Source organism: Staurois parvus, unplaced genomic scaffold, assembly GCF_062004578.1.
Source record: "Staurois parvus isolate SC_StPar_1 unplaced genomic scaffold, SC_StPar_1.0 ptg000962l, whole genome shotgun sequence".
NCBI lineage: Eukaryota > Metazoa > Chordata > Amphibia > Anura > Ranidae > Staurois > Staurois parvus.
In genome coordinates this window covers 236,169-254,490 of record NW_028318758.1, presented here as the reverse complement: position 1 = coordinate 254,490, position 18,322 = coordinate 236,169, and the positions used below count along the sequence as shown (strand labels likewise).

Here is an 18,322-nt window from a genome sequence, read left to right as displayed (position 1 = left end):
TCAGTAACAATAATTATATTTATATATATATATATATATATATATATATATATATCTCAATTCTCACCCTTTGCTATAATATAAGACATTTGGGAGTGTCCGTCCCTTTTAAATGTATGGTGATCATCTGCAGCATGTAGAATCCAAAAGGATAGTGAATATTCCAAAATACATACAAATAGGCTTCCAACAGCCAAAATCTTTCTCCATCAATCATAGGCGTTGTTACTGTGGTCCAGAGGAGGAAATAAGGGGCGAGTAACAAATTCACTGTAGATGATATATTGTGATCGCCTCAAACCTCCCTCACACAGGTGCTCCACATAGACAGACTTAGGTAATTTTGTAAATAAAGCGAAGGCTGGAATGATTTAGAGTCCGTCATTTACAAAATGATTCACCAGAGGAGGAAATAGCACATCAGCAGAGAAGGCAGCATATCATATCATTTGAATCCCCCTCACACAGACATCCAGTGTATGCATGTTTAAGCTTTTCCTTGGTAAGTGATGAAAGATTCCAGAGAAATTTCTCATAATGCCCATAAAGTATAAAAGGATGGTAGAGTAGCTAGAGAGCAGTTATAAAAGTCCCAAATACTTAGAAGCCATCATATTCTGGGGTCCATGGCAGATGTGTAACAAACAGCCTGACCGATTTCTTCGGTTCCAACCGGCTACATCAGAGGCAAGTAAATGTCAAACAATTTGGTCAGCCTATTTATAGTAAGATGGCCACCAATACCGCCACCGCATATGCGCAGTGCATAATGACATCACGACACAAGTCATGTGATTACGTATGTGACACCGTGATGTCATACGTGGTGGCTCTCTTAGGATTTTCAGTCTGGAAGTGAATCCACTTAAGAATACATAGTAAATACTCAATATAAATGGTACAAATAAAAACACCACAATAGTCCATTAGATGGCACAATTAACACAATTGTGACTTCACCAACACTCACACATAATAGCTGGGGCCCATTTATCTACTATCAAAAAGGCCACCCAATGAAACCATATACATTAGATAACAAAACTCAGGTTAAATTAATCTGGACCCACTGCCAGAACTGTCATCCAACCCTTAAAAATTAAAATCAAAACACATTAAAAATAAGGACATCTGTCACCAAAAACACAAAAGAAATATCAATGCACATCATATATTCATATAGCACCACCTAATATAACCCATTCATTTGAATACATTATATAGAAAATCTAGTCTCATATTTCTATACATCATGAGAAGGAGAAAAAAACAAAACACAACATAATATAACAACCAAGAAGGGACAGCCCCCATGGACACAGAAGGCAGGGACACAGCAGACACAGCAAACTATAATTACTGTAAGAATGGGGCAAAACTTAACACTATCATTGAGGCCAAGTGGTTTGATGGCGTTGTTTTCTCTCTCTCTTTCTCATGATGTATAGAAATGACTATTTCTGCATGTACAAAGGCAAAGACTCCCAGCTACAGCCTGCTGAGTGCCAACCTACATCAGCACAAGTGGAAAAATTGTCTGGGACCTGGCATTCCTACTGTTCAAAATAGGTTATCATTTCTACCTTGACAACTATACCAGTCTGCCCTTTTTCTGCCACCTGTACCAAGAGAAAACCTTGGCCTGCGGTACCAACAGAAAGTTTAGAGGAATGAGGAAGCATTGGCCATGAAGCGGAGGGATAAGAAAGACATGTATGTCCTGTCCACCATCCACAATGACAACTCGATGGAAATTCACGGAAGACGCAGCCCCATCCAAAAGCCTGAGTGTATCCACAATTATAAAAGATTCATGCAGGGTGGATTTAAATGATCAGATGCTACCAGCCCTATTTATGAACAAGAAAGTCCCTCTACTGGTATAAAAAAAGTTACAATTTATCTTTTCCATTTGTCCATTTACGAATATGTCATATATCAAAAGTCAATGGAAAGACTCACCACCTTCCTCAAATATATAGTAGAAAGCGTCATTGTCCTGATCTACCAGCAAGGATCTCCCCCCAGAAAACATTTGCTCTGATTGTGCGAGCAGACTTCACAAGCAACATTTCCCAGAGAACATTCCATCCACAGAATCAGGAAGAAGATGCCAAAAAAAATCTCAGGTAAGCAGCAGAGGAAGAGTTAGGAGAGACACAGTGTTCATTGCCCCCAATGGCCCTCTCAACCAGGCCTATGCATCGGAGATTGCTTCTGACGCTTCTACACGCCACTAAAATATTAGTTCCCTTTATATTTAACAGCCTGCTATTTTCCTGTTTCTAAAATATGTGCTGATCATTTGCCTGCTGCTTTGATTGACCACGCCTTTGACTTCCATGTTAACTTACTATGGCCAACTTACCGACAATGTTTCCGCTTGCCATTTGGATTGCTTCTAAACCAATTTTCTCCCCTCCATCTTAACTGACCCTGACCTATTTACCAGCGTTGCCTTTGCATGCCATCTGGTTTGCTTCAAAACCACTTTTCTGCCTTTCACTTTAACTGACCCCAGCTTGTTTATTGACAAAGCCTCAGCTTGCCATCTGGATTGCTTCTAAACCATGTTTCTGTCTTCCACCTAAAATGACCCTGGTCTGTTTACTGAGGATGCTTGTGCCTGCTGTCTGGATTGTTTCTAGACCATGTTTCTGCCTTCCACCTGCACCGACCTTGGCCTGTTAATTGACCATGATTTCTGCCTGCCACTTGGACTGATCTTTTGCCCTGCTACTGTAGTAGTGGGATAAAAGGTAACACAGGAATCTCACATATGTGAGGGTCTTCAAAGTAGAGGAAAACAGTTTTTGGTTTTCAATGGGTTTTGTAATTCCCGGATCAAGGTCTGTTAGTCTGGAGGCTTCAAAGAGATTGGGTGGGAAGGAGCCTCTACCCCTGTGAGCTCTGCCTTTACACGCACATGAACTTTAATGTCCGTAGGGTTCAATATTCGCAAGGACATTGCCGCAACTCACACGCCTTCTCAACCCGTCCCCTCTCACCCAGCTACCCCCTCATCCCCCCTCGACATATACCACAGGGACTTCGTCGCTGCTCAAACTCCCTCCAACACCCTTCCCCCTTACTCAGCTACCCCCCTCTCCCACGGCCCCACCACTGCTCTGACCTCCTCTCCCACCCCACCCTACATTCCTCATACTGAAGCTCCCCCAACATTCCGCACCTTTGACCTTACTACCATCGAAGAAGTCTCCAAGATCCTCTCTGATGCCCGCCTCACCACCTGCCCCCTCGACCCTATCCCCTCACAACTCCTACAACCTCCCTCCCCCTCCATCCTACGCTCCCTCACCCACACCTTCAATCTCTCCCTATCCTCCGGCACTTTCCCTTCCCCTCTGAAACATGCACACATCACCCCCATACTTAAAAAGCACTCCCTGGACCCCAATGACCCGAACAACCTCAGACCCATCTCCCTGCTCCCATTTACATCTAAACTCCTCGAGCGCCTAGTCTACACCCGCCTATGCTCTCACCTCAACGACAACAACCTCCTCGATCCCATACAGTCCGGCTTCCGTCCCCTACACTCCACCAAAACTGCCTTGCTCAAACTCTCCACGACCTGCTAACCGCCAAAGCTAATGGCCACTATTCAGTGCTCCTACTCCTTGACCTCTCTGCGGCCTTTGACACAGTCGACCACCCCCTCCTCCTCAAAAAACTACACTCCCTCGGCCTCAGAGATTCTGCTCTCTCCTGGCTCTCATCCTACCTGTCACAACGCTCTTTCAGCGTTACCTATAATGCTACCACCTCCCTCTCACTCCCCCTCTCTGTTGGGGTCCCTCAAGGCTCTGTCCTCGGGCCCCTTCTCTTCTCCATCTACACCTCCTCCCTTGGCCAACTCATACACTCTCACGGCTTCAACTACCACCTCTATGCCGACGACACACAAATCTATCTCTCAACCCCCCATCTCACCCCCTCGGTCTCCGCCCGAATCACACACCTGTTGAACGACATATCAGACTGGATGTCGCTCCACTTCCTTAAACTGAACCTCTCCAAAACCGAGTTTCTTGTCTTCCCTCCAGCCCGGACACCCGCCCCCCCCCCATTGACTTCTCCATCATGTCCAACAACGCCACCATCAAACCCGCCCCGCAGGCCAGAGTACTTGGTGTAATTTTGGACTCCAACCTATCCTTCCAGCCCCAAGTCCACTCTTTAACAAACTCGTGCAGACTCCACCTCCGCAACATCGCCAAAATCCGCACGTTCCTAACCCCAGAAACCACTAAACAGCTCATCCACTCCCTCATCATATCACGACTCGACTACTGCAACTCCCTCCTCACTGGCCTGCCTCGCCGCTGGCTGTCCCAGCTTCAGTCCATCCTGAATACGGCTGCCAGACTCATTCACCTTTCCAACCGCTCCGTTTCCACCACCCCCCTCTGCCAATCCCTCCACTGGCTTCCAATTGCGCAACGGATCAAATTCAAAATCCTAACGCTGACGTACAAACCTGTCCACCATACTGCCCCGAACTACATCACTGACCTAATATCCAAGTACCGCCCAGCACGCACACTCCACTCCTCACAAGACCTCCTTCTCTCTAGTTCCCTGGTCTCCTCCTCCCATGCCCGCCTCCAGGACTTCTCCAGGGTGTCACCCATCCTCTGGAACTCCCTGCCCCAACCCATCAGATTATCACCTACTCTCCTCTCCTTTAGGCGCACCCTGAAAACCCATCTCTTCAGGGAAGCCTACCCCGCCCCCTGTTAACTTGCCGACCTCTTCCACTCTTCCTACCACTCCATCCCCCACAGCTATCTCCTCCTGTGCCACCATAACCTCCCTCCTAGATTGTAAGCTCGAAAGAGCAGGGCCCTCGATCCCCTCATGTTCTGCATTGTATTGGTATTGTTCTGTATTGGTATTGTTCTGTCACATGTTCTGTTCCCCTCTGTAATGTACAGCGCTGAGCAAACTATTGGCGCTTTATAAATACTGTATAATAATAATAATAATATGGAGCTGGCCTACCCTCTGCAGCTACAGTGAAGGAAATAAGTATTTGATCCCCTGCTGATTTTGAATGTTTGCCCACTCACAAAGAAATTATCACTCTAAAAATCGAATGGTAGGTGTATTGTAACACTGAGAGACAGAATAGAAACAAACAAATGCAAAAGGAATGCATATCTAACAAATTGTGCACTGATTTGCATGTTCAAGAAGGAAATAAGTATTTGATCCCCTTCACAAAACATGACTTAGTACTTGGTGGCAAATCCCTTGTTGGCAATCACAGAGGTCAGACATTTCCTGTAGTTGGCCACCAGGTTTGCACACATCTCAGGTGGAATTTTGGCCCACTCCTCTTGGCAGGTCCTCTCCAGGTTTGGTGGCTGACGTTTGGCAACTCGAACTTTCAGCTCCCTCCACAGATTTTCAAATGGATTAAGGTCTGGAGACTGGCTAGGCCACTCCAGAAGCTTAATGTGCTTCTTCTTGAGCCACTCCTTTGTTGCCTTGGCCATGTTCTTTGGGTCATTGTCATGCTGGAACAACCATGCAAATTAGTGCATAATTTGTTAGACATGCATTTCTTTTGAATTTTTTGTTGCTATTCTGTCATTCAGTGTTACAATACACCTACCATTTGATTTTTAAACTGATCATTTCTTTGTGCGTGGGCAAATATTCAAAATCAGCAGGGGATCAAATACTTATTTCCTTCTTTCCATAACAGCTTCAACTCTTATGCAAAGGCTGTCCACAAGGTTTAGGTATGTGCCTATGGGAATGTTTGACCATTCTTCCAGAAGTACATTTGTGAGGTCAGGCGCTGATGTTAGACAAATAAACAAATAAACAAACAAAACCAGCGCTCAAATCTTCATGCAGACTAGGATAACTGTAAATGCCATGCATTGATGTGCAGCCCTTAGAAGATCAGGAAATCTTGGTACTAATAAATAAAAGCAAAACAGGGTGCACTCTCTTTGTGCATCACCATGGTGAAACACAAATTTATTTATAAGCATATACATGCATACTCACAAACCAAAGGGGGATAAAAACAGAGAAGAAGAATCTGTAATAGCAGTCCAAAGTGACGGTAGACCCTTTGTGAGGTAGGCTAACACGTTTCGGGAGACTTACTCCCTTCTTCAGAGCTAAAATGTAGGTAAGCTATTCCAACAATTATAAGGCACATGGTTTAAGAGGAGTGGAACACACTCCCTCACATGACAACCCAATCAGGGCTTAGCCAATCAGGTCCACCTCCAGCAAAAATGTCAAAGCGAAAAAAATGGTATTGCATATACGCATATATATATATGCTATCCCTGACAGCCCCATGTGAGTACTACATATTCCTTTACCCATTCTATGCAGGCTGAGTCATATCATCATGAGCTTACCATCACATCTGCTAATACCTATATTCAACTTTTACATATGTTTTTTATCCCCGTTTTGTAATGCCCTTTGCCCCAAGCGTTCTGGTTGTCCATTCATGTTCATATGCGCAATACCATTTTTTTCGCTGTGACATTTTTGCTGGAGGTGGACCTGATTGGCTAAGCCCTGATTGGGTTGTCATGTGAGGGGGTGTGTTCCACTCCTCTTAAACCATCTTCTTCTTAAAATCTTTCTTCTTTCTTAAAAGTTTTCTTCTTAAAATTCTTAAAATCTTATTCTTGGACAGGCCAAGAATAAGAAGGGAAGTGTCATGGTGTCTATCCTCGTATACACGCTGGAGAAGTGTGTTATGATCTATGGGAATGAATGGACGTGCTAATGCATATGCGAACAACGGGGCGCCCCAGCCATGCATGTGCGCTGCGCCGTGGAGGGTCTGCGCATGCACCAGGAGTCCGGTCCGTGCTAGACAGTCAAAAAGGAAGTGTGTGAAGGTGAGGGCGGAAGGGGACATGGCAACCGACCATAGTGCAGGGTGTTGGCAAGCACTGCGGTCTGCAATTAAAAAATGCTAGCAAACGGAAAATTATGTGAGGGGGTGTGAGGTGTGAAGTACTTCCTGAGGACGATCTATTGGTCGAAACTAGTCGAGGGTGGAGGTGGGCATGTTCAAGAGCTTCACCCCAAAGAGCAATCAAGGGTAGGATTTAGACCACAAATGATTCATAGGCTAAGTATTTGCCTAAAAAGGGCGGGGGTTTGGGAGGGACTGGGGGAGGTTCGGTGGGCGGGGGGAGGGTATGGGGGAAGGATAGGTAGTTTTAGACTCTGCAGAATAGTAAGAATTATAGGTGACTGGAGAAAACCTAGAAAAATAAAGAGAAGAGAGGAGAGGGGGAAAGATAGAAAGGGGAGAAGAAGAAAAGAACACTGGAAGAGATTAATTTTATGACGTATAATGTTAAAAGGTTTAAAGAGTTATGGGAAGAAATTTAGGATTTTTAGGGAAATTCAGCACAGATTCTCTTCAGTGTTTTTTTTTACAGGAGACACACTTAGAACAAGAAGTAAATGTGAAATTAAATTCCAGATATTATCCAATATGGCACTACGCAGATTCCCCAATTAAAAGAGCTAAAGGAGTGGCAATAGGTTTCACGAAAAATGTCAGGTTTACTTTGGAAGACAGTGTGGGAGACCCAGAAGGGAGATATTTGTTCCTGAAGGGGAAATTACAGGATTGGGAGTGTACTTTAGCAAATATTTACTGCCCATATAAGAAACCGGAGGAGTTCCTAAAGAACACGTTGAGAAAGTTAATGGATTTTAAGAAAGGCAGTTTAATTGTGGCCGGTTTTAAGATTTTATTCTGTGCATGGATCCTCAGATAGATACGACATCTCGTGTGCAGAAAGATGAGAGTAGGTCTCTTAGATTTTTAAAGAAAATGTTATATCAATGTCAACTTGTGGATATATGGAGAATTAAGCATATGAGGGACAGAGACTATACCTTTTATTCTCATGCACACGAGATGTATTCAAGATTGGATTATATACTATTGGATCATCGACTTATTGAGTCTCTGGTTCAAGTCAAAATAGAGGAGATATCAATATCGGATCATGCGCCAGTCACAATGAAAATATTATGGGGAAATTAGGTGAATAGGAGGAAACTGTGAAGATTAAACGATACACTTCTACAGGATCAAGAGATAGATCAAAAGATTAAGAAAGAGATATAGCAATTTTTTAAGCAAAATGATTCTGAGGAGTTGTCTGTGGCAACAGTGTGGGAGACTCATAAAGCCTATATCAGAGGCATCCTGATAGCGAGTGGAGCAAAAAAGAAGAGAGAAAGGAAAGAAAAATTAAGCTAGGGGAGTTAGAACAGAAACATAAAAATAGAGTAACAAAAGAGATTATGCAGCGGGTTATAAACAAAATGGAGGAATTAAATAATTTTCTGGAAAAAGATAAGAGGAGTGTTTAATATAATGGTAAGTGAGAGATATAGATGGGGAGATAGACCAGGAAAGTATTTAATGAGGGCCCAGAGGAAAAAGAAATCCAGGAACTATATAGAGAAAATAAGGGATCCCAAAGGAGAATTGGTATATTCAACTAAAGATATAGCTAGAGTGTTTAAAGATTATAATAAGCTACCGTATTTTTCGCTCCATAGGACGCACCTGACCATAAGACGCACCTAGGTTTTAGAGGCGAAAAACAAGAAAAAAAAATATTCTGAACCAATGGACTGCAGACACAGTACAGGGGATGACCAGAGACTGCGTACACAATACAGGAGATGACCAGAGACTGCGGACACAGTGCAGGAGATGACCAGAGACTGCGGACACAGTGCAGGAGATGACCAGAGACTGCGGACACAGTGCAGGAGATGACCAGAGACTGCGGACACAGTGCAGGAGATGACCAGAGACTGCGGACACAGTACAGGGGATGGCCAGAGACTGCGGACATACTTCAGGAGATGACCAGAGACTGCGGACACAGTGCAGGAGATGACCAGAGACTGCGGACACAGTGCAGGAGATGACCAGAGACTGCGGACACAGTGCAGGAGATGACCAGAGACTGCGGACACAGTGCAGGAGATGACCAGAGACTGCGGACATACTACAGGAGATGACCAGAGACTGCGGACACAGTGCAGGAGATGACCAGAGACTGCGGACACAGTGCAGGAGATGACCAGAGACTGCGGACACAGTGCAGGAGATGACCAGAGACTGCGGACACAGTGCAGGAGATGACCAGAGACTGCGGACACAGTGCAGGAGATGACCAGAGACTGCGGACACAGTGCAGGAGATGACCAGAGACTGCGGACACAGTGCAGGAGATGACCAGAGACTGCAGACAGTGCAGGGCATGACCAAAGACTGCAGACAGTGCGGGGCATGACCAGAGACTGCAGACAGTGGAGGGAATGACCAGAGACTGCAGACAGTGCAGGGAATGACCAGAGACTGTAGGCAGTGCAGGGGATTACCAGAGACTGCAGACAGTGCAGGGGATGACCAGAGACTGCAGACAGTGCAGGAGATGACCAGAAACTGCAGACAGTGCAGGAGATGACCAGAGACTGCAGACAGTGCAGGGGATGACCAGAGACTGCAGACAGTGCAGGGAATGACCAGAGACTGCAGACAGTGCAGGGAATGACCAGAGACTGCAGACAGTGCAGGGAATGACCAGAGACTGCACACAGTGCAGGGAATGACCAGAGACTGCAGACAGTGCAGGGAATGACCAGAGACTGCTGACCTTTGGGGAGGGAGGGGGAGCGGGTACCTGAATTTGACAGGTACCCGCTCCCACTTCTGCGGAGTTGTCCTTCCCTCTTCTTCCCGGGCCAGCTTCTGTGACAGCCGGGTGCCCACTGCGCATGTGCGAGAAGCGCTGCGCTTTGTGAATGGCCCGGCGCTTTCTGGGACCTGTCGTGTCCCAGAAGACACCGGATCATTCACAAAGCACAGCACATGCGCAGTGGGCACCCGGCTGTCACAGAAGCCAGCGCGGGAAGACTGTGCAGCGCTGGAGCGAGGAACAGGTAAGGCCCTGCAGGAGAGAACAGCTGAGCGGCCGCCCGGCATTCTGACATGGTGGCGGCAGAAATACCGGACCGGCCGTTTTATATTCGCTCCATAAGACGCACTGACATTTTCCCCCCTTTTTTGGGGGGAAAAAGTGCGTCTGATGGAGCGAAAAATACGGTATATAATATTATTCCCCATAGAAAAGAGGATGCAGGAAAAATAGAAAAAAGATGGACATACTTAAAGGAAGCGGGATTACCAAAATTAGAGGAGGAACAATTAAAATCTCTGGAAGCAACAATAACGCAGGAAGAAATACATTTAGCATTAAAAAATACTTCAGCAGGGAAAAGTCCTGGTCCAGACGGGTATACTGTGAAATATTATAAAAAATAAAAGGAATTATTAGTACCCAAATTGAGGACATATATGAACGCATTGGGAGGCGAGATGGAAATGAGGAGGGAATCTTTACAAGCCTATGTAGTTCTTATACATAAGGAAGGTAAGGACGACACTCAATGTGCAAGCTATAGACCAATTTCCTTGTTGAACACAGATACCAAGATATATGCAAAAGTTCTGGCAAATAGGTTGAAAGACTTGATGCCGGAATGGATACATATGGATCAGGTAGGTTTCGTTCCAGGAAGAGAGGGTAGAGACAATGGATTAAGATCTTTGTTTCTCATACAAAAAAGTAGGAGAGAGAAAACCCCGGCAGTGGTCCTCTCGATAGATGCAGAAAAGGCATTTGATAGAGTGGATTGGAGTTATATGTTGGATACCCTGGAAGTATTGGGGATGGGACCCAGAATAAGAGAATGGATAAGGAAATTATATAGTCGACCCACTGCAGAAGTCATGGTGAATGGAGATTTGTCGGAGAGCTTTGGAATGCGGAATGGAACTAGACAGGGATGTCCTCTGTCTCCACTGCTGTATGTTATATCTCTAGAATCTTTACTGGCTACAATAAGGAATAATATAGATATAAAGGGGATTAGGGTAGGACAGACAGAGCATAAAATGGCAGCTTATGCACATGATATGTTGTTCTATGTGGAAAACCCAAGGTTAACATTACCAAACTTAATGAAATCATTGAGGGAATATGGAGAGATTTCAAACTTAAAAATTAACCCAACTAAAACCGAGATTTTAAATATAAATCTTTTAAACGGTGAGAAAAATATATTACAGGAGGAATTTCCCTTTTGTATGGAGAGAAAAAAAATAAAATATCTAGGTATAAAATTAACTGTATCTTCTAAGAAATTATATAGATCAAATTATATCCCATTATTAAATGAGATTAAGGATGAACTAAGAAAGCTAGGTGGGGGAACTCAGTCATGGAAAGGTCGTATAAATATGATAAAAATAGTAATTGTTCCAAAAATTCTTTATAGATTCCAAATGATACCAATCAAAATACCAGAGGCCTATTTTAGAACGGTTAATAAAATGTTGACAAGATTTATTTGGAGGAAAAAAAAAAAACCTAGAATAAGTTTTGAAATCTTAAGCAGGAATAAAGTAGAAAGGTGGACTGGGAGTTCCAGACTTGAAAAGGTACTATAACTCAGTAATACTGACAAGAATTTTCGATTGGACACATAACCCACATGGAAAAAGTTGGGTAAAAATAGAACACACACTAAGTAACACAACCCTTAGTAGAATTGTATGGGTACCCTCACAATTTCGAGGATTAGCAGATAGCACAAGTTTTTTCACACTGCATGTGTTAAGGGTATGGGATGTTTTACATAAACAAAAAGGGTGGGAATATAATTCACTTTTAATGCCCTTATGGTCCACAGATTATTTTTAAAGAAAGTGTTGCTGGGAAGTGGATAAAGAAGGAAGATATACGGTTGAGAGATGTAATGGAGGGGGAGGAAATAGGTTCACTTAAGGAAAAAATGACGAAAATATTTACGAGAATTGATGTGGCATTATTTTCAGTTGAAACACTTTGTAGGGAAGCTTCGAAGGCCATTTAGAACAAGAGAGGATTGGAACCCTTTTGAGCACTTATTAGACACAAGGGGAGATGGGAAACATGGGATATCAAAAATATATAAGATTCTCACTGGAATAATCACAGACACAAGTCCACCATTTATAGAGAAGTGGGAAAGGGATATAGGGTTAAAGATGGATATGGAAAGTATATAGTTTACTACACGATAATGTAAATATGAAGGAGGTAGAGATGAATTTTAAATGTTTGTCAAGATGGTACATTACACCGAATGTAGCACATAGATTGAATGGAGATAACTCACCTTTATGTTGGCATGGATGTGGGGATAGAGGTACAATGTATCACATTTGGTGGGAGTGTCCTAAAATTCAAGAGTATTGGGGGAAAATAGTAGATATGATGCAGAAAATAATGGAGGTTGATATCCCTACAGACCCGGAGACATGTCTATTTCATGGTACTAAGCTATCGGTTAAGAAATATAAGGAATATGGTATATTGTATTATCTTAATGCAGCGAAGGGATTGATACCCAAGTTTTGGAAGAAACAGGAGGTACCAAAAATAAAGGATTGGACAGATAGGTTGGACCAGATATATAGATGAGAAGAACTTGACCACTTGAGTGAAGATAAAATGGAGAGTTTTCGTGCCAAGTGGAAAAGGTGGGAGGATTTTAAAGAGTCTGAATTAATCCTAGAGTATATGAGAGTGTAATAGAGAAATAACGTGGATATGTTTTTGAATTGGGATCTCCAGAGGGAGTGGGAAAGACGCAGAGCAGAGGATTTGGGGGGGGGGTGTATGGGGGGGGTTTGGAGTTAAAGATTTTTGGATAATTAGATCTTTGATAGTCAAAATTGTGGTAGTTTTACGTGTTTATTTATGGTTTGTTTGTACAAATTTGTAATTTGAAATATTGAAAATGTAATAAAATATTTAAATAAATAAAAAAAGAAACTAGTCGAGGGATTATGACACAACTTCCGCTGATGTCAATTGCAGGATTTGGAACACATGCTGGAATGCGGCGGCCATCTTAATTCCCATTCATAATATACAAAGCTGAATACACCTAGTGCCAGGAAAGGCACTTTTTTGTGAGTGGCAATTCTATTGTTTGACCTCATATTGAAGTTTTATACAGTTTTACACTATGGGATGTCTGGTTTTGTTTTATACTGAAAATATGAAATACTGCCTGTGGAGGAGAGGAGTTGCCTAACATTGATGCAGATCTAGTGGAAAGTTACACTGTTCAACAGGTAAAAAGTTTTGGGCATAAAATTAGCTAATCTTACATAATTTTGGGGTGCTGAAAACGAAAATGACCCTAAAAAATGTTGATTGGCTCTAGTTTCCATGATATATTCACCCATCTAATGACGTAAGCCATTCAAAATTATGATGCAACTTCAGCTGCATATTGCGCAATTGATACTGGTGACCAATAGACAATTGCATGTATACTGAGATGATGCAATATTAGCCTTTAATTGCATCACTTCACTGCATAAAAGCTGCAGTATCTGTAGCTGATGGTAGTTCGACAGTGTCTTTACATTTCGTTTTATGCTTATATAGGCTACTCAGTAATGCCTCGAACTTGTGTGAATAAAGCAGATAATTTCTGCTATATCTGCGGTGAAATAACTTTTATCTCACAAAAGAGGAGGATAACAGGAATGATTAAGAAAGCCTACAACTTGTATTTTGGCTGCAAGATAGGAGACCAGGACAAGAGCTGGGCACCACATATATGCTTTAATTCTTGTGGGACTGCACTGGAGCAATGGTTGAATGGAAAAAAGGCATCTATGCCTTTCGCTGTGCCAATGATTTGGAGAGAGCCAACAGATCATGTTAGTAATTGTTACTTTTGTATGGTGCCTCCAATTGTAAAAGGGCTAAATAAGAAGAAAAAGTTATCTGTGCACTATCCAAATATTCCATCGGCAATACGTCCAGTTCCTCATGAAGAGGGGCTACCAATTCCTAAAGCACCAGAATCCTTCGTGGTTGAGTCAAGTGAGGAAGAACCTGAAGCGTGTAGTCACGTGCAGTTGTAAGAGATAGCCCTTTCCTCGAATACAAGAGAAAAGCCAAGAGAAGCAAAACCGACACAAACTGAAGACAAAACTAGTGAGAATCCTAAGTATTAAAATGATTCAACTTAGCTTATGGCTATAATTTTTCTTGGTAATCCTATGCAATATATTATGCCATTTAGGCTTTGTTATGTAGTCAATATCACTTGCTTTATATTTGTGGAAAGACATCTATCTATATAATTATTATGCATTATGTAGTCATTACGCCTATAGTAGAAAACTTTCCGTTTACAGAAAAACTAGAGCCAATTGACAAATTTCATTGTTATATTTGAACTCAGAATGTGAAATTCATTAAGAAATGGATCCTTTTGTTTCCAAAACTGGCAAAAAATAAAAAATTTTTGAACAGTGTTATTGGTTACTACCAGCAACCACGGTTATAAGGGCGAAGGAATATCTGCCATCAGGACCAGATTGCAAACTGGGATAGTCCCAAAAAGCGAGTGTAACTTACATAGAGATAGGTGGTCATGAAATGATGGTGAGTTTACATCTATGTGTGAACATAGTGAAGCACTTGTCATTTTAATATGGAGTATCACCGTTAGATATACAGCACCATTGCACCAATTATTCACATGGTGGGACTGAATATTAATATTGTATTTTGCTCAGCGCTATCACTTTAAAGATTGCACAGTTTATTTTTTTCTATTTGTGACCTTAGCACGGTCCATTTCTGAAATATAAAAGCAGATTACCTCAGCTGCCAGGTGCTGGATCAGGGAGCGTGGTCCCTACACTCGGATGTGTTCCATCAGCTCTGTCTTTGCTGGTCGATGCCGGATGTGGATCTTCTAGCGTCCAGCCTCAACCAGAAGGTTCCCACATTTGTGGCAAGATCATTAGTTCTTCTGGCAGATGTGACAGATTAGAGTGCTCCGTGGGCTCAGTACAATATCATCCATGCCATTCTGCCCCTCTGTCTTATATCTCGTCTGTTCTGCAGGATAGAGGCTGAAAAAATCTTGGCGGCTCCGGACTGGCCTTGTCGCCTGTGGTCTGGTGCTGTTGGTGAAAGGCACCCCCTGGCGGCTGCTTCTTCAAGAGGATCTTCTGTCCCAGGAGCTGGTGTTCCACCCTGCTTTACTTTCGCTGACTTTGATGGGGTAGCTATTGAAAGTCAGATTATGAAGGACAGGGGGTTGTCTGCTTCAGTGATCCCATCTCTGTTGAAGGCTCGTAAGTCTAACTCAAGGTAGGTTCATCACCGCACCTGGAAAGCCTACTGTATATCGTTTGGTGGAAAACCCTAGGGTTCATTCTCCCGTCATCTTAGTGGCTCAGGTCTTCCTACAGCGTGGCATATATCAGAAGTCTGCTTTGAGCAGCATCAAGAGTCAAGCCTCTGCTCTGGCTGTTTTCTTTCAGCCTCCTTTAGTCACACATTCTTCGGTCCATATTTTTATTCAAGGGGTTTGTCATGTGGTGCCCCCTGTGCACTCCCCATTGCCACCGTGGGACTTAAATTTGGTGTTGTCGGCTCTTCATATGAATCCCTTTGAGAGCATCCAGGACATTATCTTGCTTACGATCTTGCAAAATGTTGCCTTCCTAGTTGCTATGACTTTGGCGCAAAGGATGTCAGATGGCGGATTTATCCTGTAAGTCGCCTTATCTGATTTTACACAAGGACAAGGTGGTTCTTTGACCTTCTCCTTTTCTGCCGAAGGAGCTGTCAGATTTTCACTTGAATTCACATTGTTCTATCTTCTCTGTATCCGCGGCTGACATGCGCTAATGAGGTAGCCTTACACTCAGATGATCCAAAGAAATGCATGGTGGCCTCGGCTGCTACTATCTAATGTTGGATTCGGCAGCCGGTTTTGCAGGCATATGCCATTAAGGGGCAGGAACCTCCCTTTCCCGTTACTGCGCACTCCGCCAGGGAGATTAGCACCTCCTCAGCATTCCAACTTCAGACATCTGTTTCTCAAGTTTGCATAGTGGTGACCTGGTCAACTGCACACACATTTACAAATAGTTATAAATTTGATATGTTGGCATCCTTGGATGCTAGTTTTGCAGGCGGCAGTTTAGAATTATCAGGCCCCGCATGGGGTCGTACAGAGTGCTGGCATGTTGCTCTGGGTTTTGTCTCTCCATTCATTGGTTTGCCCACCCCTCATTGTGGCAATGTTTGGTCATGGATTAAGAAAAAAGGCTGTGTCTGTCAATGAACATAAGAGAGAACAAACTGTTTTTTGTTACTCGTGATAACATCCCATTCTCTGGGCAAATTCACAGACAAAGCACCCACACCTCCCCCTCTATGGATCTTCTCCTTTGACACTGCTTGCGACTGACTGGAGGCCTATAGCAGAGAGCGCTGTTTATGCCCAGAGAAAAGTGCCCATAGGAGGTGCAGAGTCTATTTTTCGGCCAACTGTCCTACACCTGTAGGTGGGGCTGTAAAACCCTGTTTGGTTATGGATTAGGAAGAGAGGCTGTGTCCGTCAATGAACTCAGAAAAAGAGATTTTACGCTAACAAAAAAAAAAAAACTAATTTTAACAGAAGCGGCTGTGAATAGAAGAATGTACTTACGATGGAACATACTGTGCTATGATCTGTAGTGCTCTATGACAGGTGATAAATGTTGCAGCAATATCTATATAAGAAAGAAACAGGTACATCAGACCAGTTATAATTGAAAACTGTATAATAATATCGTTCTCTTTGTGCACCATTTTAATGTATTTCATATATAAAATCAGACTCACCTTCATCCTCCTCTTCAGAATCTGAAATTCTAAGATCTCCTTCACTAATGGTAACACGGGCTGTCAAGGATAAGATTGTTTGATGTTAAAATCTTTTTAAAAATGCAGATTTTATTTTAGCCACTTTTTTCCACTTCTGTGCCAACCACATCTATATAAACCCTATCCAACATCATGAATTCAAATTGCCACCACAAATGGCCCCTTGCAACCCAAATCCTTTTTTTTTTTTTTTTTTTTATAAGATTTAAAAGTAATCAACTTTTACTTCCAAAGTAGCATCTTTAATATGTGAAGCAATGAAGTTATCCTAAAGGATGTGCTTTTATTAATTTTTTTCTGAGGAGCCTGCAGAGCATTGTACCCGCATCAGCAGATCATGGGTGCAAAGTCAGGCTTCTGCAGACTCTCAGGATAGCTGTGTGCCCGTACCTTGTACGGGCAGGCATTTATATGAGAGCAGGAAGATCAATGAACCAGTGCCCTCATACCTAATTGATGACGCACTTGTAGTCTATTCATTCACACTGTGAATGAATGACACCACCATGTGGTTGAAGACGATATGGGTGGAACATGTAAAATATTTCAAAAGGTGAACTTACCCTTTAAACTCCCAATTTTCATAAAGTAAATAACTGAAAAATCTCCCCAGTTACCCATGTGTGGTAACAAAAATCTAGGCTTTAAAGCCACACATATGCGTTGCTGGGCAGGCAATGTTTATGTGCTGGGAGCGTGCTCTCGGAATAAAGACAGAGCTGCCAAAACGTCTCTCGGTATCGAAGAAACATCGGTAGCCGGCAGGACCAGCCTCTAATCATGTGACCACTGTGACAGTCAATCATAGTAGACACATGATCGCCAAACCTTGTCGCCACCCTGGACTTTAAGAACTTTTAAATGGGATGCTAGGGCTGGCGGGAAGGGGTTAAGAAAAGAGCAAATTTAGAAAAAGTTTATATTACAGTCAAAACTGGCAGCCCTTGAAAGGTTTTGGCACATTTAGGCAACACAATTTTATCAAAAAGAAAAACTACAAAAAAACGTGCTTAGTGCTTATAAATGAAATACTAAATATGAACCTCCCAAAGCTGCACTCAAACACTCACTACTAGTGCATAAAATAAACAAAATAAATGTTGCGCTGTACCTTTAAAAGTAAATTGTGCATACAAATGTTGCTACTCTTACCTTAAAACCCAATATTGGGTTAAAACAATGTAACTCGGTGGGTAATACCACTATTTCAATAGTGCAATGATGATGTCATAAAAAATATACATATACAATCAGTGGGTTTCACCACCCTGGGGAGGGAACTGTATGGGAAGGGCACAAAGAAGTGGTGAGTTGATTTCCATGGGTGCTAAACTAAAAAAGGAAACGCAAGCTGACTTCCAATGGGTACTAACTGCTCAGCAGCAGGTTGAGCTTCAGCGTAAGCATCAAGGTGACCTTGACGCTCTTAAGTGACTGACTGAGCTTAGAGAGCTTTTCTCTCACCTTCTGGA

At 42.9% G+C, this 18,322-nt stretch overlaps 1 protein-coding gene across 1 annotated transcript in view; it reads right to left on the bottom strand.

The window, feature by feature from the left end:
- The window catches only part of RRN3 (RNA polymerase I transcription factor RRN3), a 600,941-nt gene that overhangs the window by 376,576 nt on the left and 206,043 nt on the right, over window positions 1-18,322 (bottom strand). The window contains exons 6-7 of the mRNA XM_089657080.1: window positions 16,809-16,868; window positions 16,633-16,696 (exon numbers count right to left, since the gene is read on the bottom strand). Coding sequence (XP_089513206.1) covers window positions 16,633-16,696; window positions 16,809-16,868 — 124 coding nt within the window. The remainder of the gene's footprint in view (window positions 1-16,632; window positions 16,697-16,808; window positions 16,869-18,322) is intronic.